The sequence below is a fragment of the Papio anubis genome, chromosome 1, assembly GCF_008728515.1.
Source record: "Papio anubis isolate 15944 chromosome 1, Panubis1.0, whole genome shotgun sequence".
NCBI classification, from domain to species: domain Eukaryota; kingdom Metazoa; phylum Chordata; class Mammalia; order Primates; family Cercopithecidae; genus Papio; species Papio anubis.
In genome coordinates, this window is record NC_044976.1 from 112441500 (window position 1) to 112466582 (window position 25083).

Sequence of the window (25083 nt, forward strand, 5' to 3'; positions counted from 1 at the left end):
GCTAAAACACAGAACCCACCCAAGTAGCCACTGGTGAGTAAATGGATAAACAACATGTGGCATATCCATACAATGGAATATTATTTCGCCTTAGAACAGAAGGAAATTCTGACATATACTACAACATCTGTTGAGGACATGATGCTAAGTGAAATAAGCCAGCCACAAAAGAAAAAGCCTGTGTATTCTACTCATATGAAGTACTTAGAGTAGTCAAATTCATAAAGACAGAAAGTAGGATGGTGGTGGCCGGGGGCTGGGGGAAGGAAGTTATGGGGTGTTAGTGTTTAATGGGTAGAGTTTTAGTTTTTCAAGATGAAAAGACCTTTATGGATGGATGGTGTTGATGTTAGCACAACAATGTGAATGTACTTAATGCCTCTGAACCATACAATTAAAAATGGTAAATTTTATGTTCTGTGTATTTTACACAGTTCTTTTTGAAACATCAAGGGCCAAGCTGATGGGAGACGAAAAAAGAGTTGGAGCCCTGCAAACATAGGTCAAAATGGACTTTCGTGAATCGAGTTATATTGAAGCAACTTGGATTCGCTTGTTAGGAGGAATCATTTTAGGAAGCCCTTGATTGATCTGTTTTTGTTCATCAGCATTTGCATCAGTCAGCCTTGCTTGGGCACCTCTCCGTGATGATTCACGTCACTTTCTTTTCCCTTGATGTCTAAATGCTGATGGTTCCCAAAGAACCTCTTTTTAGGCTCCCTCGTCTACTTGTACTTAACAGCGTCAACCTCCTGTCTTCACATCGCTTTGTAGTGTAAGGTTTCCAGAAACTAACATCTCACACCTGACCTCGCTGCCAGGATGCATCTTGAACTGCAGCTGTCTGCTAGACATCCCTCCAGCATCTCAAACTCAGTTTGGCCCAAACTGGACTCATCACTTTTTCTTGCTCTGCTGAATTTCTGGTTTCTGTGGAAGGCATAGAACACTTAGTTTCCAAGGTATAAAAACATACAACACTTGGGAAACCCCCTTTCCTCTCTCTGTCTTCCAGATGAGCTCAGCTGTCACTGGTGTTACATTTTCCCTCTGTGACTATCAAATTTTTAAAAAATAGAGATGGGGTCTTGCTCTGTTGCCCAGGCTGGTCTGAAACTCCTGGGCTGAAGCAATCCTCCCACCTCAGCCTCCCAAAGTGCTGGGATTACAGGTGTGAGCCGCCACGTCTGTCTGTGACCACCACATGTTGTACAGGTGTCCTGACTATGTCTGGGTCAGCCCTACACTCCCTCTTGAGTGGACAACCACAATTGCCTGCCCATCTCTTCACCTCCAGTCTCTCCACATGGGCTTGCTGCTATGAACAGCCGAGGGAAAGCTGGGGAGAGGCTGGTCCTGTTCCCTCTACTAAGGAATCAGACCTCTGGATAGGGCTCACCCTGCAGGACAGCAGGACATGACACAGATCATGAAGTCCCAAATGGCTTCTGGCTGAGAAATAATAGCCCAGGGAGGAAAGGCTGGTTAAGTGGATGGGATGAGGCTGCTAGACTGAGTCTTAAAGTCAGAGGAGCAGTTGCCAAGCCACCAATGGAGGGTGGGGCAGCAGGTCCGGGTCATAGTGGAGGCAGTTGGCAAGAGCTACACAGGGGCCAGGTCTAGAGTCTGATGGGGTGGGGCTCAGGACCAGGGACAGCAGGGCTCCATGGGCAGAAGTCCTGCACTCTGCCTGGGCTGACCAGTGCAAGCAGGGTAGCACTTGAACTCAGGGGGTTCACTGTCTCCCGTAGATTCAGGGTAGTGGCAGCCCTAGGAATTCCAGCTCTGGACCTTCACTTGTGTGGGCCCTCAGTTTGCAATATGCCTCCTCCCCACAACTTCCACACTTCCAAATCCCACTCAGCCTCAACGCCTAGCTCAGAGCCACTTTGCACCTGAAGCTGCCACTCATTCTGCTGAGCTGGGATGTTCTTTCTTGGACCTCTATAGCCTTTTACTTCACCTCCGTAACTGCACTTCCATTTTCTACCTTGAACTATCATTACTCAGTGCCATTGTACTAGACTAAAAGCTTTCTGTGGGCAAGTCGTTCGACAATGAATAGAACACATGGATGCCTGTGTTAGTGTTTCTGAATCCATTGTTCAGTAGCTGTCAGCCTCCACAGGCCTGTTTACTTTCACTGTGGTCTTCCCAGGTGCTGCTAACTCAGTATTTCCAGTTCTTCTTTCCCTGGGGAACTCGAGCCTCTTATGTTTTGTGAGACACTATCAGCAGTTCTGGCAATGGACTGTGAAGAAAAGTGATGTGTTACTAGAGCATTTAGGCCAGTAGAAGACCCTTCCAAGGACTCTTTTCCCTCATGGGTGGCAACTAGCAGTGTTTGAGATTTCAGTTACTCTGTCCTCCTGAGTCCCCCTGAATAAATATGATGAGAAAAGCTCCTAGCTGACCTGTGATAGATGAGCAAAGCTCCTAACTGACCTGTGATGGGCACCTATCATGGATGAGAGATAGGCCTTTGCTGTTTTCAGCTACTGCAATCTGCAGGTTGTAATTGCAGCATAGCCCAGCCCATACTAACAGACACAATGACCCTTTTGGTTTATCAGCTCTAGATGTGACCAGCACATTGCCTCATCCTTCTGGCTGCTGGGTGACCTGATGGGAAGCCACTGGCAAGGGGAGACTGTGTCTTCAGGCAGGAGAGTGCTGCTCTCAGCAGTTCAGCTCACTGGGCCTCTCATGGTGGAGCACCCCTCATTTAGATGCAGACGTGCAGGAATGGATGGTCCCTTCCACGCCCCAATCTATGGACTGCTCTCTAAATTAAATAAAAGCTGCAGGCGAGCAGAGAGATATTCTATTATATTAGAATGGTTTTTTTTTTTTTTTTTGAGGTTGCAACAGTATTTTCCCATGGCTTTGCCAAATTGTGTTTTACAATGGTTAGCAGAATTCCTCTGCTGGTGGGTGACAGCATCGTACTTCCCAGATGTGAGTGTGTGGCCCACTTCCCTAGGGGAGCTTCAGCATCTGCAGGGGCTGCTTGTTGAGCTGAACAGCTGAGGGAACAGCGGAGCCCTGTGTGCCAAATGATCTGCGAGCCACAAGCCTGACAAAACACAGGTGGATTCCAGCCTGATGGGGTACACAGGTATTCCTCGGGCAGAACAAAGAACAAACAAGCCCTTCTGCTCTACCTCTGTTAGAAGGGAAGTGGTTATCTATGTGAAGCAAAGATGGAAAAGAAAGGCTTTGCTATGTCCTGTGCGTGTGCTGACTGCTAAACCCCAGGAACATAAAATGACAAGAGAAATGGGCAAGAGACAGAGATTTAATTGAATAAAAACTCCAGGCTGTGACAGGGGTGGGAAGACACGAAGCAGTAATTAACAACATAATATTTTAAATGACGATGCAATTAATTAACGTCCTGGGTAAGCGCAGAGGGGGAGGAGGGCATCTTTCAGCCCAGAAACACTGCTAAATAAAGGAGAAGGGAACTTTCCATATTTTTTTTTTTAAAAAGCTATGTGCAAATGGCCCTTGTTATCACAACTTTTTCAAAGCTCACAGCAACAACTCGGGAGGTTTCTCAGGCCAGAGAAAGCCAACAAATGTATCAACTTTGTATTTCATTTTTTTCTCCTCTGTGAGGGAAGAGCTACTGGGCTAGATAATGAAGTTGGCAGATGTTCAGGTCTCATTCATGATTCAGGCTGAAGACTAGTCTACCTTGAGGGTGCTAGGGGTGAGGCTGCAGGAGCTAAAAGCCTCCCTGGGGTGGGCTCCCAGGCCTGTAGGAATTGACCCAGATTGCCAGAGCAGCAGCGGTTGCAGTTGGCCAGGGTGGTGTGGGGTCTGGCTAGAATCTATTCAGAAGATGATTTTCTGAAACCATTGGGATGTTCACTCATGGGAGATAGCTGCTTGGATATAAGAGGAATGTCTCAGATGAGCCATTCTATTGTAATTCACATTGATCACACTCCCTTCTCCAAGAGGTTAGAATGGGTTATCCTCACCTGCCTAAGTGTTTAATGATGACAGCTGGACATGCATTTTGAGTTCACTTCCAGAAGGGCCTTCTCACACTAATTTCTGGACTCCTTATGACCCAGGAAACTCAGCTGTCCCTTTGTAATTGCAAGGTCTACAGCATCTGTTCACTGATGGAAACGACTATCTTGATGGGGTCAGTCTAGAGTCAGAATCACAATGAAGTTTGTCGCCTGCTAGGAATCTTGTCATGACCTTGGGTTTTTTTCTCACTCTCAAGAGAACACCCAAATGCAGGACTGCCGGACTAGGAAGGCCTGTCAATCACAAGATATCTGGGGAGAAAAGTCATCTTTATACATGAGTCCCTAGCCTAAGGCTCGGTACAGGGTGGAGTTTAGGTTTATCTACATTTACTTTTCTAAGCAGAAAACTCCTTTTGCCACAATATCCTGTTAACGCATGCCCAACCTGGTCATTTTTAGGGCTAGAAGACACTATGCAGAGTTCTATCAGCAGAGAAATCTGACAACTTCGTTTAAAGTGAGGGATGCTTTATTGGTCGCTGCTCCTCTACCATGTAACGTATATAAAGAATAAGACACGGATGTGTGAACAGATTTTCTGTTCTTGATTTTCCACTGTTAAAAGAAGGGGTTCTTCAGCAGACTTGCCTCTTGCAAGTAGTACACACAGCTCTGGAAACCGGCATTGTGCTGCCACAAGTCAACGTAGAAACTCACCTCCACGCGCTTACTGGGGTTGCACAAACTGAGATTGAGCAAATCAACCTGGTTTTAGGGGTTGGTGCGAAGAACACTATTAACTCAACAGAAATGTGCTATTACAACACAGAATAGTTCAAACCATTTTTTTTTCCTAAATTGAGTTTGGCCTAAGGTAGAGATCTAAAGGAAACAAGAAACCCTCACAACCACTGAAACAAACAACACTGAAGTACTTAGTAATTTATAGAACTAAAGTTTAAGATGAATATTGTCCCAGAGCCAAAGGGGCTGAAATAGGCTTACGCTCACTCAGTTTCAATCAAAAAGATACTCTTCATGGAAAGATGGACTCAAACTGCTACTTGGATTTCAAAACTCCCCATCTGGAAAAGAACATTTAATCTAGTTGTTGTTTAATCTGTTTAGGCATTTTAAACAGCGACTTGATACCTCATGGAATTATAAAGCTATGTATAATGCAGAAATCATTCCAGAATGTATGTGTCTCTCTTACTTTACAATGAAGGTTATTTCTGAGAACAAAGATCCTGTTTTCAAACAAATATGATCATTAACTGTGGCTCATCAGAAAACGTATGGCGTGTTTAGTTTCGGCGGAATCATTCCTAAAGAAAGTGACTAAGTTCCCATGAAGAATCAAGACGTTTTCAATTCATGGGGAAAACCAGCAAGGAATCCTGCACTTCAGCTGAAGGCTCACAAGCACCTCAGAGGTCTTGTGATTTCAACATGGAACTGATGGTCCCAACGTGGTTTCTGTCCCTCCAGCGAAGAGCTTCAAAGACTAGTAATTCGCCTCACAAAGGCTCTTCCAGGGATTCACCTCATTCCTGCAGGGCACTGAAAATGCAACCGCAGTCCCACTGAGCGTCCTCCTTTTCCAGGGTTGTGGAGCTTGCTGGAGACACAGCATTTCAGAAACTCAATCCACCTCTTTCCAAAAAACTGTACATTGTATTTTCTAGAACCAACTTCTGGGCTTTCCACCCTTTGTCTTTTCCTAGTCTTTTTTTTTTTTTCTTTTCTTAACAGTAGACCCATAAAAAGTGAAAAACCACAAAAACATCACCTTGGGAGACAGAAAAGACTAAGACAGATCTGACCACACGACAAGTGTCTCAGCCTTGTCCTACACAGGAGCAGGTAAGACTCTGGAGTGATGGACGGCTGCCACTGCTGCCGCCACTGCGACTGCACAACACTGTTTAGACGGTTGAACAAGTGCAAAGAGAACATTGCTGAGTCCCATTTGTGTTATTTGGCCGCACAACTCATGGTGTCGGAGGTGGCTTCGGAGATGGGCACGAGCTCTCACTGTCGAAGCTAGCAGCTCGGCCCTGCCACTGTAAAGAGGAGAAAAGTCTGGTTATTAATTGCTAAAGAAATTTACATTTCAGCTTGCAAAACTGAACTGGCCCAATGCACTGAATTCACCTTTCCCAGCTTCTTATAAGCTTTCTTGAATTTTGCTGTCAGCCATGCAAAAACATAAGGGAAACAGCTTAGAGCTTCTGGTTTGGAATACCTGATTTTCAAAAAGACCTACTGCAGAGATAATTAAAGCTTTCTTAACTGTGTGTGTGTGTGTGTGTGTGTGTGTGTGTGTGTGTGTGTGTGTGTTTGTGAATGAGGTGCTCTGACTGGACCATTTCTGTGCGCTTCAGCCATTTTTCACACTGAAAATCATATTATGTTAGCAGCGAAAGAGGCAGTGTGCAGAATATGTCCTTACTGCCAAGAACCGATGGTCATGCATTATTAGCAATTTGTCTGGGAGCTGATAGTACAGCTAAAAATCTGATACTGCTTTAGCTTTGAGCTGTCTCCTTTGGTCTTTATTCTTCCTATGGGCATTTGCACCTGACTTGTGGAGAGGTAGAGGCATGAGCAGACCCTTCTGGGCTTCTGTAACCCCTTTCTCCTCCCCAGCTCTCCTAGCTCAAAGACTGTCTTCTATCAGCCAGACTCTAACCCTTCTGTGAAAGGGGTCATGTGATGAGGCGTAATGGAGTGAAGGAGAGGGCTGAGGCTGGCTGGACTTGAGCCATTCGATCCTTCTTTAACCAGTCATTGTTGCAGCAGTCATAACCGCAGCAATGTTTACTGAGCAAGGATCTGACCCCATGAATATTCTGGACCTGCCTGGGGGCTGTATATTCATAACTTCAAAGTGAGTCAGTGTCCACTGCTCACCCATCCTTGGAGTGGGTTGCAGAGACCCAGTACTCTCCTGGGTGTCTGCAGGACAGAGCTCCAGAGATAAGAGGTAGGTAGGTGGTCAAGATGGCTTCCTGACCTGGAAGTGCAGCCCCCCCCTTCTGCTTCTCATGAGTGTTGAGGGTCTCCACTGTGGAGTAACGGGGCTGAGCAGAAGCTGCAACTATGCATCTGTGCACACATGGAGGTTTGGGGTCAGGGGAGGATGTGATTCTCCCTCAATACAGTCTTTTCTAGAAGGGCGGAGCCACCTGAGGAATAGATCACTTTCTATCCAGCATCACCTATGGAGTAGATGGGAAACCCACGAAGTTGAGGAAGGATTCAGACCTACTAAACTACCTTAATGCTTTCAGTTCTAAGGAAAGCTTCTGTTACCATTCTCTGGGCTCGGTTCTTCGTGGGCTTCTTAGGACTCCCTGTGCAGGCCAACTGAAGATCTTTATGACTAACCAAGGGCCAGACAATCAGGTACCGATGACTACCATTATGTGACCTAGACCTAAGCAATCTTAGCATGTCAGCACTGGAGGCAGGCTTGGAAGCTGATCCAGTCTAACCTTGTTCTTGCAAATAAGAAAACGAAGACAGAGAAGTCAAGACACAGCTGGCTAGGGGCAGAGCCAGGACCCGAAACCAGGTCTCCTAACACCCAACTAAGTGTTGTTTCCACTCCATCTTGCTGCTATCTCAGCATTTGGCCACACTAGGGGAAGAAGGAGACAAAAGGTAATAAGCAACCTAACGTCTTTGGGTCCACACCAGGTACTTACTCCTAACTCCAGGTGGCAGTCTCTCTGCTTGCAGCATCCACTTGAATGAAATCACAACCGAGGGTTTCCCTGGTGAAATATTTTAGATAAATAAATGCCTGGTTGTTGAGCCCACTGTGGCTTCTGACTCAAGTGTTTCTTAACCAGAAGGTGACAACAGATGATTACTAATGCTCTCATTTACCAGACCTTCATTTTAGGAGTTCTACTTTTCTGTTACAACCTTTACTGTTGGTGAAAGGTACATTATAATCACTGGCTTCTTCCCTGGGTAAGCGTGCCACTTACACAACCTGACTGATAGGCCAGGTCAGAGGAGAAAACATAAAAGGGCTTCATAGAGTGTCTTTCTTCCTTTATGTAGCAGCCCAAAGAGTAGTCGCAGGGAGCATAACTGTTTATCCAGAACAAATGAAGAAGGAACACTGGCTCCCCTGCTAGTCCGAGTTTTCCTACGAAGATAAACAAAGGGAGGAGATGGGGTTCATGGACAATGGGAAGGCGAATGATTCCAGGAGGCTTACAGTGGCTCTGAAATAGCAGCATACCTGTCCCCAGCACACAGGGAGATTGTTGTTTCAGAAGGCCTGTGTTCCAGTAAGGTCTTTTTTTGCTCTGAAATGGGTCACGTTCCAATGGAGATTTAACATCTCTGGCAGATGATCTGAACCTGGCCCTCCATAATAAAATGCCTTGGTGAAGAGTGCTGGTCAGCCCTGTGTGTGGTAACAATGATGACACGTGGCTCTGGGCTGAGAGGGAAGGGGGCGGGTGCCGCAGCTGGGAAAGGCCACTTGTGATGGCTCAATGAATTTTTATTCATGAAAGAATCCCAGCAGGGAAAGACACCTTTTCAGTTAACTTGTTCCCCTCAGCCTTATTTTGAGCCCCAAACAAGTGAGCAAGTATGATGCCCTCTGTTCTCATTAATAAAAAAGAAACGATCACAGCACTTGAAAATCCCTTAAGAAAGGTGCAAGATAAATACAGAGCGCTTTGCAGATATGATGCCATTTATCTTCCCGGGAGCTGGAGGAGATTTCTTTATGATTATACAAATGGGAGATACAAGTTTCAGGAGCAAAGCTCTTGCTCAACATCCAGAACAGGAATGAAAAGAAGGCAGGCTGTGAGCTCTGGGGATGAGCGGGAGGATTGCCTCCAAGCACAATGCATCGCACCAGCGGACACAAGGTGCTTACTTAATGTCAGCCCTGTGGGGGTTTGCATGCATTTTAATAAAGATATTTCAAATGTGGGCGCTAAATGTGTCGGCAACAATTTCAAATAAATGCGAACTATTGAAATCTCAGGTTGCCGAGACGAGTGTCATTTTCAGCTTCTTGATACAGAGAATGATCAGCTGAGCAGAAAATGGTGGGATCATGCATGGGGGAGGGGGCATTCCTGGGAGCTTGGCCTGCGAGGTCAAGCAAAAAGTAAACCCAAAGCATATCAATTTATTCTCTTTTTGTTTTCCATATACTGTTACTTTCCCTTTACTATCTCATCAAATATTCATTTTCAAGGGCTTGATTCTACTTTATCTTTCTTTTGTAGTCTGAACCAGTGAGTCGGAGTTCTCAAAGAAATAGGGACTTGGAATCAATTATTTGGCTTAATTAGGTTGTATTCATCATGAAGGAGAGTGATTCTGGAGCCAAGTCCTAGCTCCTCCGTGGTACTCAACACCCCACCCCCAGCTGTAGCCGCTGCTCTGTCACTTTCCATTTTCCACAGGCAGGCTCAGCCTGGTAACAGGGATGGGTTATTGCAGACTCAAGATGAGAAAGGCAGTCACAGTACAAGATGGGGGCTCATGGGCCCAGCCATAGTTTAGGGTCAGAGTTTCCTAGAAAAGCAAAGATGGGAAGGGCTTATCCCCTCATTTTACCAAGGAGCCCCAAGACAAGAGTGGAGCAGTGAGTTTTCTAAGGCCCTACAGCCAACCAGAGACCTCTTAGCTCTCATTCCATGCCCTCCCCCTAAGCCACCCTAAACAGTGTAGTAGACTTGTTCTATTCTTAAATATCTCCAAAGGATGATAAGCGGGGGAGGAGGAGTGGTGTGGTGGATGGGGCTGTCATGACCTCTGCCTGGGTTGAACCAGCACAGCCTTCAGTGAGGTGCTGGATGCTGTCTGCAGGTTGTCTAGCGTTCTGCCCAGCAACGCCTCCTGTATTGTAGGTTTCTCACCCACACTCTGCAGAAAGGGCTTTCTGGAAAAGAGGGGCAGGGGCTCCTCTGGGGGAGCTGAGAGCCGAGGGACTGGCCTCACTCATTAAAGGTCCACAGCTATGGGAAAATCAAGTCACCCACAAGATAGAAATATGAGGTCTCAACTGCCAGAAACTTTGCTTCTTTATACCCCTTGATGCCGCCTCAAAGGTCACAGGGCAGGAGCTGCACAGAGCACACGCCACCTGTCTGGGGAGGTGAATCAATTAGCCTGCCCCCTCACCAACCGAGATCCCTATCACCCGTGTTTCCACAGGTCCAATCCCCTTGGCTCTCAGGCTCTCCTGAGACACCTCACCCTGCCAGAAACAGCTGGAAATGGGCTTGTCCTCCATGAAAGGGCAGGGAGCCGGTGGGTTCTCTAGGTTTGCCGACCTGACTTCTCTGCATCATAGAGTGTGGGGAGGGGATGACTCTGTTTTGAAGGTGACTCCGATTTTAAGCTGAGGGGCCATGCAGTGAAAAGGATAAAGCTTTATTTTGTATTAGTAGAATTTCCAATTTATACAGCTCTCTAGACTTGTTAGGTTTGAAGCCTGTAAGATGACAGAATATTCACCCAGCTTTCTAGGATACAGACCAAGGCATGAGATACTGTGAGTGAGTTTTAAGCCTTGTTTGGTCACCCACACTTCCAATCCATTTGAGAAAAAGCAGGCCTGGGGACCACCAGGATGATAGAATACAGGATCCTAAGTCAGTGGGATTCAGTGGAGGGTGGAGAAGTTTGCAGATATCACTCAAAGGGATATTTTCTTTGCAGTTGAGGGAGAAGTGACAGGGTCAAGATTATACAGTAAGTCAGGAGGGGCCAAGATTGGAGCCCAAGTCTCGGGACTCCCAGCCCAGTGCTCTCTCCATTACGTTTCTGTTAGAACCCAACGCAACCCAGCTCCACAGCTTTAGCCAGAAAGCCTGACACCTTGAGGTCATGCTCCCTTCCCCAACAAGGGCAAGAACCAACATTCATAAGAGGAGGAACCTGCTCTTTGGCATCTCCATCCAAGCAGTGAAAACTGCCAAGTGACTGCCTTGCTTGAGCCTCAGGGAACTTACTGTTCTGACAGGGGTAGAATGTCTTGCCAAGCTGTGATCTCACCCGCTTGGGGCTTTCTCCTAAAGGACCAACTTGGCCAAGGGCTTTGTGAAAGCATTTCAGGCCTGGCACAGTGGTCTGCTGGGAAGTCTTCTTCAAAGTTCTTGCTTTCCATTAAGAACTCAGTGTTGCTTTCAAAATGCCCAACACCAGAGGCTTTGTGTCGGTGGCCTCCACCTTTTTCCTCTGTTTCCTTTTGGCCTATTACACACTGGGTAAGAAGCATGTGGCCCCCATGCCCACCTTTCCACAAAAGGCTGAAGGTGTCACTGCAGCCGACTGCCATTCTCCAGCCCACACTGCCATGCAGCAAACATGCCAAGGGCCAGGCGACCTCACCCACCTCTTTGAAGGATTTCTTTACCTCCACCAAGGAGTGCCAGTGTGCGATGGGCTTCCGGGGGTATGCCAGCATCTCGTTCCAGTGGTCCCTACCCAGGCCTTCGGCATTGATCCCTACACGACAGACTCCTATGATCTCATTGTGGCCCACTCTGAGGGAGAAACAAAAGTCCCAGCATTGGCTACCAGACATGCCCTCAGACAAGGAGGTCCAGCGCGGGTGGGCGGGGGGGAGGGGCATGGTAGGACTCTGCCCAATGGGTCTAACTCAGAACTCTGAGCTCTGGAAACAGATGCTTGGCAGGGCTTCTGGGTGTCAGTGGCAGTGAAGCCTTTGCCTAGTCCCCTTCAGTGGACACTGGACACAGGCAGATAAGCAAAGGTTATAAACCTGTTTGGAATCTCAAGAAATGGTGGGCAGACAGCCTGAGTTTGGGAGGTGAGAGAGTCTAAGTCTCTTCACTTATTTGACCCCGCCAACACATTACAACCTCACTGAGACGTCAGTATTTGCAAATAAATCGACCGTCTCTGAGCACCATTTCTCCAAAACCCCCGTGGCTGGAATGTGATTTATTCACTAGGTAAGAACATCAATTATCCCTTAAGTATGTTTGTCAATACTATGCCTGAGAACTTGGGCTAAAAGTCCTGTATTGAGGCTTTATTGCATGGTTTCTTTCTTCTTTAGCTAAAGTGACAACTGGAGAGAAGGAGTTATAGGGGCTGGAGCAGTTGAGAAATGTTTCTGAGCCAGCCTAGATGGAAAAGCAGGAGGTGTGGAAGAGAAGAAAAATATCTGAGAGAGGGGAGATCCGACTGGATGGATATGCTGGTTCCAGATTAGGGAAGGACGTGAGAGTCCAAGGGAAAAGCCTGGATCACAGGAGCCACTGATGGTTCTTTAGAAGGGCGGGTCCAGGAAGAAAGCTGTCATTTAGGAAGATGTGTCCCTAGTATGTTGACCAAATTGGGGCAGGAATCGATGGAGGCAGGGGTCAGTTAGGAGGCTGCACAGCCATCCCAGGGTGACAGTAGTAGCAACAGCAGAAATAGAGAGGATAGAGGGGCATTTTGAAGGCCAGATAACAGGACTTGGTGCCAGATGGAAGAATGGGAATAGCAAGGGGTGAATTCAGGGAAACTGATGGATAGAGCCGCCCCGGATGGAAATAGGCCAGTTGGGAAAAGAACTTTGAACCTTTGCTAAGGGAGCATCCATGCTCTTCCTCAAACTCCTGTACCCTTCTTGCGTACAGATAGAGTTGAGGCCTGAACCCCGAAGCTGAGCCCTGTGCTGGTGCTGGAGTGGGAGTGAGGGGTGGAATCACATCCTTCTGGGACGCCCACCTACCGATCATAGTCCATGACTGAGATGAGCAGGCTGACTTGATCCATGTTTTCCGGGGGAATGTCAAAGATGATGGCCTCATTGTAGACAGGATTGAGAGTGTTTTTCTTTATGGTTGTTTTCTTCTTCTTCAGCCTCCGCCCATCACAAAGCAGGGACACTTTGACATAGGGATCTGTGCCAATGGGGACAGAGGAAAGGGAATGGAGTGTGTTAACAGATGTCTGCAAACATCATTTGCAGCAAAGGGACTGAAGCCCTAGACCTACTGCTGCTCATCAGATGGTATCAGTGGGTTGTTAAAATAATTAAACCACCTTGTATTTATGTAGCACACCTGTCTCTGAGGACGCTCTGTGCTTAATAAATGCAGAGTCTTTAGCTACCTCAGTATTCTTGGGAGAGCGCCTAATGGACTTTTACTAATGGGGAAGCTGGCCCCAAATCTGACATGGCACCTGCCGACAGGTATGCGGTTCACAGCCCTAAATCTCAGCTCGTCAATCACTGGCTGACTCAAAAGGGTGATGAGGCCGAACAATGACACTATTTCTTTCACCTATGAGGAGTGCTTTTCCTTGAGTGACTTTTTTGTTTTTTCAGAATTATAAACCAAAGGATAAAGGTTTTGGGGCGGGGTAAAAATAGGACTCAACAATGGCCAAGGAGACACAATGTGTCAGAGTGAAATGAACAGCAACAATCACGATGCTGTTCATGTCCTCCCCACCTGAGAACATAATTTTGGGTCCCATTGTCTCAATAATCTCATTTCCATTTGGCATCTAGAAGGCGGGAAGTGGCCCTGCTCTCTGCTTCCCTGGAAGCCGTTTCCTGCCCACTTCTGGGCAGTGGAGGAGGAGGGAGCTGTGGCCCGGGGAGACTCAGGGCAGCTGGTTGACATTTCCTTTCTCAGTGGGATCTTGGATTCTCTCCATCCTGCAAAGAGATGCTTTTATTGAACTTCCATGTGCCTCCCATCCTTTTGTTTTCTTTAGTTTTCTGAATGGGTATTTCATGGCCATCTTTCTACCCTGAAATTTTCTACTCACCCAAGTGAAGTGATACCTATTGTATCTCATAGTGCAGGTGTCTCGGTCACCATCATAATTGTTATTTATGCTGCACAGCTCAAGAAATGGGAGGGCGGCTCACAGGTAATAATAGCTTTCGAGATGCTGATGTGCTGAGACACCTTGTTGCCCAGAAGCCAGGGCTCCTGTGAATCTGTCAGGAGGTGCCAGCCAAGCAGCTGCTTCCCAGCTCTGTGATTCATAGGCTTGTGGTTCTATCTTCTGGACACTGAGCACCCACTAGGGCCCTGTATTCCCTGGCATCATTCAGATGGCAGATGAGGCACACATCCATGGTGGAAATGAGGAAGAACTATGACACCTGATCAGAAACCCCAAGCCTGAAAGGCATTTCTATAGACACCTAAATGAGCTGCCAACTAATCCATGTGGCAGCAGTAGCTATGCCTTAACTGTGGGGACATGAGGTTGGGTTGATGGGGAGACCATGAGGTGTTTAATCAACCTGCTTCTCTAACTATACATTTGAAAGGATCCTCTCTCGGGGATTTTCAGTATAAAGGAAGTGAGAGTTTTGAGAACTGGCATGAGGCTCTGCTTTCCACAGATTCCATTCTCTGTGGATATGCCCCAGGACATTATTCAGGTTCAGGTAGACAGATGGGCAGAGCTAGCCCCAAGACCTGTCTTTAACACAGCAGCTTGCAGGATCCATAAGGATGTATCTTGCCTTGCAAAGTGGCTCCAGACTTGAGGTTGCTCAGGTGCTGCCTCATTCCCCTGCTCTACCTATTTCCATACATTCCCACATCAGAGCAGATTTCCATATCGTGAGGCTTGGAAAAATAGAGGCAGAGCCACTTGTCCCATGGGCCACTGAGCAAATGCCTTAGCAAACTTCCCCAACTCTGTTCACCCCTACAAGGCATATGCATTTTTTTTAAGAGACAGGGTCTTGCTGTTTTGCCCAGTCTGGTCTTGAACTCCTGAGCTCAAGTGATTCTTCCACCTAAGCCTCCTGAGTAGCTGAGATTACAGGCATAAGCCACTGTGCCTGGCTGATAGGAAATTTATAAAATTCAGCGTACATATTTCCCTTGCAGGAACCCACACTTTCACCAGCATCCATGAAGCCAAGCAGACAGATGACCGTTCCCTAGGCTTTTCTGGGGCAAAAATCTGTGGTTTCTAGTGGAATGCTGGCCCCAGATGATCTTGGAGGTCCTTTCCTCTCTAACAGCCTATGATGCTCTATGCAGCTGAGGGAGGGGACACAAAGACCAGCAGTGTATTTCAGCCTCATTGTCATGGGAGCCATCAAAATTCAGCATTTAGAATGCACTCACCACCCCTTTGTAGCATACTGGTCCTTATTATTATTTTGTGCTATTTTTAGTGTCATGGTTCTAGCAGATAGGCTTTGAAAATTGATTCAGGGCTAGTTTAGATCATGGAGAACAAGAAGATCCTGGGTTTTAGACGTCAATGCCACACAATTCAAGAATAGGCAATTAATAAGCTCCATTCACTCCCCAGCTTAGTTCAACATCAAATAAGTCTGGGCTGAGGGCAACCTCAAACTCATCCTCAAGAACAGGAGATCTAGTTCGAGAGGCTCCTAGCCAGTACACCCCCACTGCTTCACCCTTGGACCAGGTTCCTCATGCTGTAAATTCAACCATCCATTCTTTCGATATCTATTTATTGAATGCTTACTGTGTTTTATCCACTGTTCCAGATACTTGCTTACATCAATGAACAAAACAGACAGAAACCTGTAATGAAAAGAGGACCCCTGGATCTTCAGAATCAAGCCAAAGTTTAATAACAGGTTCCAAACCCAGGTCAAAAAGAGGGGCAATTGTGAAAGGTAGGTTAGAAATTAGCATGAAAAAAATCTCACACCCCAAACTCTCTGATTCAGAGCAGCTTTTGTGATGACCTCAGCAGCTTCACCATAGGCTTTCTCTCCAGCACATCAATTTAATTACGCCAGAGAAGAGAGTGTGGGGACTTAGGCAGCAAAATCCTATTTCCCTCAGCAGCCTTGAGAGTCTTCAGTGAATTTTCTTCCCTGTTATGCACTTATTTTGGTATTAAAATGAAATCTACATTGGCTGTACTTTAGGGGAAGCTGACTTGCTGCTGCCTAAGCTTTTCCCAGGCCAGAAGAGGTCTGTTAATCTCTTCCCTACGTCCTGATGTGTGTGGGAAGCTCTGAGGGACTCAGAGCTGCAACAAACACTTGTTACTCTAGGGTTTCCTGACCACCTTATCCTGAAACTTCAGTTTTCAAGGCCTGATACCTCCTCTTCTTCCAGCTGCACCAGGTTACACCTGAGCCCAGGTGTTTCTGGCTCAGCCATCACCTCTTTCCAGCAACTGATTATACCCAAGACTCAAGCTACTCCTCTGTTATTTCCAAACTCAAATACCTTCTTCCACAACTTAGGGGTTTTCCAGCAAATAAATAAAGAATACAAAGCAAATATGATGAAAACTCTTTAATATATTCCCAGCTAAGTTCAGAAGCACCTCCTGAGTGGTTTTATGTTGGTAATCTGAATCATCGAGAGTCTCTTGAGCAGGAGGGCAGGGGATCTAGGGAACAAACTGAGCTTTTTTCCACATTTGCAATTCTGAGTGCAGCCCAGACTGAGAGGCTTCACCCCATTTCACTCCTCAGAGCAGTCTGAGCTGATGAGGGAAGGAGGCTCCCAAGACTCAAGTTACTCCTCTGTTGTTTCCAAACTCAAATACCTCCTTCCACAGCTTGCAGAATTGTAGGGGAAGACTCAAACCTCTGACACTACGTCCATCCTGCAGGTTGCTGTGCAGCCGCCCCCAAACAAGCATTTCCTCTGTCACTAGAATAGGACTATATTTCTATGTTCCTGCTGTACCTAGCAGCTTTCTTGGTGCTGAGGCTGAGGCCAGGAGGCCTGCAGTAAAGCCTCAAATACAAATGCATTTTGCTTTTCAGTGGATTTGTTTCCTTGGCTCAGTGCACAGAATTGCTGCCATAAGCCTGCACAGACCGGCAAACATTTACACGCTCAAACTTGACATAACCCTTCCGGAAGTCCTGGGGCCTCATATAAATAAGAAAACTTATCCTTAAGTTTTAAATCCTGTATATTTAATTCTTATTATCTCCCTCTTCTAAGAGAAAGAATGACAACAATAGATGATATCTACTGAGTGCTTATATGTGTAAGACACCATTCTGAACATTTACATGAATTAACTCATTTCTCCTGAAAGCAACCCATATAAGATATTGTTATTCCCACTTTTCAGACTAGAAAACCAAAGCATTTACACAGCAAAGACGTGGCAGAACTGGAGTTCGAATCCAGGCAGTTTGCATCCAGAGCTGGTGCTTCTATTCTAAGAATGCTGATAATTCTTTCCCCTTCTCCCTGAACACCCTTCCAAATCCTAATGTCTGGGCTGCTGGCAGGCCACTCGGGTTAAGAGAAGTACCTGAATAGCCTGTGATGTCCATCGCCTTGAGGTTCCGACACTTAATCACCGTGAGGGTGAGCCTGCCTGCTGTGGGCAGGTAGCAAAGGGAGAACATGATCTCTCCCAAGTCCACGCTTTCCTGCAAAGAAGCAGACAAGAGGGCAGATGAGGGGCTTGCAGACCACGGGCCTCATGTCCTGTGCAGCATCTGTTGGGGCTCTCTGGGGTCAGGAGGAGGCTCTTGGAGACACAGTGCTCTGTTTTTAAGACTAAGGGACTGGCCTCCTTGCTGCGAGTAACCGGGTATAAAAGGCAATGGAAACAATATTGCCTCTTCAGTACAATTTGCCCCTTCCAACATTCCCTCTCAATGTCAACCACATTCTGACCCTGGTCCTTGCCGTTCTGCCTTTGGCCTGACTTGCTCTCTGTGTGCCCCTTGGCTTCAGCCTCCAACCACCAGCCCCTTTATGGCCTCTTCCTGTTCTCCTCCAGCTCACCCTTCTCAGTCACTGACCCCCTTGACTTCCTGCCCATCCAGGCATGTGGTCATGACAGTGTCCTGGACAAGACACATGCTCTAGTCTTCAGGTGTCCCCTCTCCCAGCAGGTCCATGATTCTTTTCTGCTTCTGCCCCTCAGTGCAGTAATTCTTTGTCAATCACAGCCAACCAAGGAGACAAACACCTGGCACCCCATCTGATGGCAAGTGTTTGATGCTAGGCCTCAGGTCCACTTTCTGTTTTCTCCTTAAATGTGGTCATCCTTTAAAAATAAACCCAGCTACAGAGCACACGCTCTGCTGCCTCTCCTGCCCCCAGAATCATCATGGCCAGGGATTCCTGGAAGTTTCTGAGAGAACAGGAAAACCTCAAAGACAGTAAGCACACCCATGTGTGGCATTAAACAGTGCCTTGCCAGGTTGCTTCCTCCATTTGATGAAGGAGGGCGCTGTCATGGTGAAGCCTCCTCCCACAGGTTTGAGGAGGAGCTCCAAGATACGGAGATGCTTTTCCCCAGCAGGGTCTCTAGAGTCAGTTTGAGGAGGAAGAGGATTAGGTTTGGGGTAGGGATTTAGATGAGGCCATCCATCCAATGTATCCATCCATCCATCCATCCATCCATCCATCCATCCACTCCACTCCATCCATCCATCCACTCACCCACCCCACTCCATCCATCCATCCATCCATCCATCCATCCATCCATCCATCCACCCACTCATTCCAATTCTCCCATCCATCCACTCCACTCCATCCATCCATATCCATCACCTAGAATTCCATTCCATCCACTCCATTCCTCCATCCAGACGATCCATCATCCATCCAATCATCCAATTCCAATGACCGAATGACCTCCATCCATCCATCCGAGTATCCATCCAGATCCATCCATTCACCAACTCCATCCATCCATATCCATCCATCTATATCCCATCACCTTCCTATCCATCCATCTTACCCATCCATCCATTCCACGTACTCCACTCTGTAGGTCCAGTATCCATCCATATCCATCCATCCATCCATCCATCCATCTTACCCATTCCCATTCCATTCCACTCCCATCAGTTCTATCCGAATTTATCCATCCATCCATCCATCCATCCAATTTATCCACTTCTCCCATCCAATTCCAATTCCAATTCCAATTCCATCGATTCCATTCCATCGATTCCATCCATCCAGATCCATCACCATCGATCCATTCCATCGAATCGAATGACCGAATCGATCCATTCCATCCATTCATCCATCCATCCATCGATCGATCGAATGAATCGATCCATCGATCCATCCATCCATCCATCCATCCACCCACCCACCCACCATCCATCCATCCGATCTACCCATTCATCCATCCATCCATCCATCCATCCATCCATCCATCCATCCATCCACTCCACCCACCCACCCACCACCCAATCCCATCCATCCATCCATCCATCCATCCATCCATCCATCATCCATCCATCCATCCACTCAGTAATTCAGTCAGTCAACAAATATTTATTGGTCACCTGCTATGTGCTAAGTGTTGATCTGAGTGCTAAGGATAGAGGAGAGAACAAAACAGACAAAAACCCCTGCCTTCCTGGAACTTATAAAACACATTTCAACTTAAAAAAATAATTTCAACTTTTATTTTAGATTCAGATTCAGAGGGTACATGTACAGGTTTGTAACATGGGTATACTGCGTGATGCTGAGGTTTGGGGTACAGATGATCCTGCCACCCAGGTAGTGAGCATAGCACCCAACAGTTAGTTTTTCAAACCTTGCCCCCTCCCTCCCTCCCGACTCTAGTAGTCCCCAGTGTCTATTGTTGTCATCTTTACGAGTGGAGCTTACATTTTATTAGGGCAAAGGACAATAAAAGAGGTAAGTACATAAGTTAGTCAAAAGTATCAAGGAGAACAAAAGGCAGAGAAGGGGAATATAAAATGACCAGCAGGAGGCTATAGTTGTTGAATTTTTAGCCAGAGAAGGCCTCTCTAAGGAGGTAATGACTTCCGGGAAAGAGAAGAGTTGAGGGTGACACCAGGGTTTTGGTCCATTCTCCTTGCAAAGAGCCACCCTCTCCTGGAGACTCCGACAGCCTGGTCCCCTTGGAGAATAAGCCAAGGCCCTGTCTCCCCTACCTCCAGAGCCTGTGCTCACCACACTCTCCTCTAGGCGGCCCTGACACCCCACCTCTTTCCTAGCCCTAGATTTGTCTTTTTGTCCACACCCCTGAAATAAAGTCACCCCCCAAACCAAATTCTAGGAACAGCAGAAGGTGAATACCCCCAGCTTCCCAAGAAGGGCCTGGCTGGGGCCAGGGCTGGGCACACTGTGGAGACAGCCACCCCTCCTGCACACAGAACCCCGTGGCCTCCACAGAGCCAGCCATCCCACACCAGCCCCTGTGGAGCGCCTCCATGAAGATCACTTCCAGCTGTGAGGCTCTCAGCAACTCTGTGAGGCAGGCTTGTTGGCATTTTCCCCTCCATTTCACAGACGAAGAACTTGCTCAGGTTTATAAGCCTTGCCAGCTGCCTGGACTTGTGACTCTCGGGAGAGTGGTCCTTGCACTCCACTTTTGAGCAATGCCCTTCCAGCTCACCTAGGAAGCTGCTCAAGGGAACCCTCACCCTTCTGCACCTTGGCGTACACTCCATCCACTTGTTCATTTGTGTTTCCATTCATATTTACAGAGTGCCTGCCAGAGGCACCATGCTTTGTGGAGGGTATGCAGTCCCCACTCTCGAAATGCAGATGGTCTAGTGGGGCGTAACCAGTTAAAAGAAAGTGCTGGAGTCCCCATCTTGCTCAGGTGCATCTCCTGGCTCCCTAGACCCCTAGTCAAAAGAGACACACACAGCAAGTGCCCTGTGCCCTGGCATGGGTCCTGCGGCAGCGGGCAGATCAGCATCACATCTGGCTAAATATTCCATGTCTCACAGAGGCACCGAGGTATAAAGAGAAGCCCCTTTATTTCCCTTAATAATCTCTCAAGCCCCAAGTTACTGAAACCCTTTAGATTCAGTGAGCACAGTACTAGGAACCAACCCATTGCACATGGACTGTGTGCCAGGCCTCTGCTAAGTACTTGGCTAGACTATCTTGGTGAGTCTTACCTCAGCCCTATGAATTAGGTGCTCTCTCTCTCATCATCCCTATTGCACACAGGAGAAAATTCATGTTTGGTGAAGTTAAATAACCGGCCCAAGGCTGAGTGACTAATGAGCACTTTGGTGCGAGATTTTCATATATCAGTGCCACTGCTCAAACACCTTCAGTGGCTCCCCTTGTTTGGCTTCTGGGATCAAGGCTCATCTTCTTGCACTTGGGGCTTTCAGCAACTGGGCCCTGTCTTACCTCCTCACCTGCTGCTCTCTCCCTTCTCTATGCCAACCCTCTGCTCCACATGGCTGGTATATCTTTGGTCCTTTTTGCCAAAATGCCTCCCCTTCTCCTCTTGGCTTGGATACTCCTATACCTACATCACGCCCCCACACCACACCCCCATGGACCCTCGCCCAGGGTCCAGGCCACAGTGAGCATCTCTCCTCAACACCCCTGCAGGGCTTCCTGTCCTCGAACAGCTCACAGGAGTCACCAAGTCTCCTTTTCCCTGTAGCTGTGTCCCCCAGCATCGAGTGACAAGAGCTCCTTTTGTGACAGGGTCCTTGCCTTGCACCTGCTTGTGCTTCAGCGTGCCCAGAAGGACACAAAAGCAGCTACAGAAATGCTCGCAGAAAGGGGCGCTTACATGTTAGTAAAAGAACTCTGGAAGGAGTGGTTCTTCGTGCAGTGTTATGATCGAGTCAGGGCCCTGGGAAGAACTCTGGAAGCTCCTGTGGCCCCTCTGAGAGGGAGCGAACAAAGGCTGCTGTCCCCATTTCCCCACCACCATGTCCTACAGATGCGGAGTTGCCTGCACTTTCACAGGCTGTCTCCTTTGGGGGAGTCTGAGTTTATTCGTTATGGACCTGGGAGGCTTGCCTGGGGGCATGAGAGGTCCCTCAGGGTAAACAGCATCACCCCAGGCTCTATGAACTGCTGTCAAGGATGGCTCCCTCCAGGGGCGCAGTGAACCGCAGACCTCCTGGTTTTTGCAGGACCCCTGCTCTTTCTCACAGGACTGTGGCAGCTGGCGACATGCAGGTGCTGAGTCTGCAGTGTGGTGTGGCCCCTGCACCCAAAAGTGAACTGCACTCTCCATCCATGGGCACAGCCGGGTAAAAGGACTGGCCCAAGATCCCACTATGACCTGGAGGCAGGGAGGAAACCAGGGCCAGAAGACAAAAGCCTGGCTCTGGAGGCTTCCTCGGGGAGTGGCTGGCCCTCACGGGGCCTGGTGGCAAGTTAGCAGCTCTTGGTTCACTGTTCTCCTGCACACACAAGCAGCAGAGGACAGGATTATTTAATAAGGGAAAATAAGCAGGTTAATTCTGAGTAAATAAGAGATGAGAGCTAAGCAAACAGAGAGGGTCAGCAACTCCTGGTAGTCACTGTCTCTCTCTGGAAAGCCAGGCCCCAGCTCAGCCCTCACCAGGTCCTCTCTCTGAACTACCCTCTCTCAGGAGGTTTCAGTCAGATCCCACATGGCTTACCAGCCTTTTATCCTCATTAGAGGTGTTTGAGACTTTGGACTTCAATAAAACCATGGGTGACCAGGGGCTTCAGAACAGCTAGCGCATTATTGCTTTCATCTTCACCTGCCGTCAGGAGAGGCTGCCTTAGGGCCCCTAACTGGTAATGAGCTCTCTGGTGCAGGAGAGGTCACTGCTATCCAGAAAGCAGTAGAAACCAGCATAGCCCTCTAGACTGCTAACCTAGAAGCTGATAGGGTAGATCAGAGCTCAGCAGCACTGGCTGAAAGTCTTGGCTAGTGCTTGCAGGAGGTGGACCTGCTGAAGGGAGGGAGCCAGGATGTTGGCTTCTGGAGAAATCTGTCCTTCAGTGCAACCTGTACACTTGATGTCACTGCCCATAACAGTAGCATTCTCCTTGGCTGCAGTGCTCAGGGTGTCTGGACAGTAAGATTCTTAAAGGCTCACCTACCTATAGCCCAACACTGCACTCCCTGGTTTCCCAGAGGCCCCTCTGCAACAACCGATTAAAGCACTTCTCTCTCCTTGATGCAGTCACCTAGTCCAGGGCATAGAAAAAGATATCCTATTTGTGGGCTGCCCATGAAAGGGCAGTGAACCATGAATCAGGAGACCTGGACTTTAGACCCTCTGCCCCCAGTTAGCTGTGAGACCTTGAGCAAATCGTTTCCCATCTCTGGTCCTCGGGCTATAAAATGTAGGGGTTGTTCTAGATGAGATGCTCTATCCTCAAGGTCCCTGCCAGCCATGAGAACCCAAGATTCCAACTGGAAAATCTATCAGCCATCACCAACTGAGATGACCCAAGGATGCTTAAGTGGTGTCTATTGCCTGTCTCAAGGAGTCTAGCAATTTCACTCTGAAATCCAAATGCTCCCATTTTTTTTAGTCCCCATTGCCCCTCAAACGTTTTGTTCTTCTCCAAGGCCAGCCATGTTTCCTCCTGAATAAGCAGTGAGTGGCGTCAGTGCCTCTGAGTCCATCCTGGGAATGCAGGCTAAGCAAAGCAAGAACAATGCTTCCCCATTTCTTACAGAACACTTCTAGTCTCTTAGTCATTAAGTGGCTTGTCTGAATCTCTCATCATCAGCAGAGAAGCATCCGCTACACTTTCAGGAAAGCCAAAGGAGACCTAAAAAGATCTCAGAAGCACTGGGCAGGAAGTGCTGTTAAGTTCCCCAGGGGTTGTGGGAGGGTAGGGGGGCTGGAAGAGAGACAGGGTGGAAGCCAACTGGACTCCAATGGCTAAAGAAACATTCACTGAGCAACCCCGCATTATGGGCCTGGGGCTGTGTACTGGGGGCACAGAGATGAGTCAGATGTGGAAGCCAGATACGTGGACCTGAGCCAGCCCCCGTGATATCTCCTCCCATAGCAACACAGGCCTCCTCGCTGAAGCACACACTACAACTATAACTTTTATGTTGATCTGGGGATTACATGATGAATGCCTGTGTTTCTCACCAGATTGTATGCTCTCTGAAGGCACGAATGGGGTCTGGTTTTATTCATCCTTATACCTCTCATGTGTAGCCCAGTGCCTGATGTGTCGTAAGTGCTCAGCAAATACTGGTTAATGAACAATGGTTGAGAATGTGGATTTGGGGTCAGTCAGATCCAGCTTCCAGCTCTCAAGACTATGAGAGGTTAAGTACTCCTAAGAGAGTAGCGTGGCTTACTTAACCTTTCATAATCTTGGCTTCCTAACCTGTACAGTGGGATGAATATAGGACTCACCTCTTAGGGTTGCCCTAGAGATTAAATGAGGTAATTTGTGCAAAGTGCTTACTTAGCACAGTGGCTGGCACAGAATAGGTGCTTAGTAAGTATTGGCTACTATCATAATTATTACTACTATTATAAAGCGCTCATGGTCTTGGAACAGGGGCAGGGGAGAGAAAGGCATATCAGTAGGTAGTACTGTTTGGTTTGATCGGTGCAGTAATAGAGGTGTGGACAAGATGGGGGCATGCAGAGCAAGGAACAAGGAACTCAGTCCCAGATTTCAAGCTAGGCTTCCCAAAGAGGGTGATATTTGGTGGGATCTAGAAAGGTGAGTAAAAGTAGATTTCTGTCAGAAAAAAACAAGCAAGGGCTTTTGCTTTTTTTCTTTGGAGAGGGATCAACAGTGCCTAAAGACATGGAAAGGGCAGGGAGTGTTTAGGGCGCATGAGAGGTTCCCTGTGGCTGAGAGCATGGTGATGACAGGGGCTGAGAGCATGGTGATGACAGGGGCGGAGAGCTCCCAGATGAGGCTAGAAACAGGGCCCCAGGCAAGGGCCAACCTTGCTTGCCTAGTAGCCCATACTTGGGAGTTTGTCCATGATTCTGCAGACGATGGGAGACTGGGTCTACCCCTGCCCTTCCTTCTCTACTTCCTACTCAGTCCACTGTGTCACCTTCAACCCAGACACCCACACCAGAGACCATTTTCATGTGTGTCATTCATTTGTCACACAACCACTAAATGTTGGAGGATCTTGAGACAGTAATGATAAGACAGACAAAGTCCAGGCCCTCCAGGAACTCGTATCTAAGGGAGGGAGACAAAAGTACACTCAGCAAGATGGTACCCAAGGGCAGCGAGGGAGCCAGGGAACTGACCAAGGGTAGTGAGTGGGTGTGGCGCCACTTTACTCAGAGTGGTCCCGAAAGATGGGGAGGAGCAGCCAAGAGTGGAAGGAGAGCTCTCAGCAGAGGGGCTAGCAAAGAGTGCTGCAGGTCTGGCTGGGGGAAGCAGATGGTGGCTGT

At 47.8% G+C, this 25083-nt stretch overlaps 1 protein-coding gene across 2 annotated transcripts in view; it reads right to left on the bottom strand.

Moving 5' to 3' along the window:
- Positions 1 to 503: 503 nt before the first annotated feature.
- Positions 504 to 25083, bottom strand: part of SYT6 (synaptotagmin 6) — a 66878-nt gene continuing 42298 nt past the window's right edge. For both annotated transcript variants that reach the window (XM_031652137.1, XM_021922386.2), the window contains exons 4-8: positions 17250 to 17370; positions 12733 to 12904; positions 11380 to 11530; positions 1400 to 6055; positions 504 to 930 (exon numbers count right to left, since the gene is read on the bottom strand). In XM_031652137.1, the coding sequence (XP_031507997.1) occupies positions 5984 to 6055; positions 11380 to 11530; positions 12733 to 12904; positions 17250 to 17370 (516 nt within the window). In that variant the 3' untranslated portion in view covers positions 504 to 930; positions 1400 to 5983. The remainder of the gene's footprint in view (positions 931 to 1399; positions 6056 to 11379; positions 11531 to 12732; positions 12905 to 17249; positions 17371 to 25083) is intronic.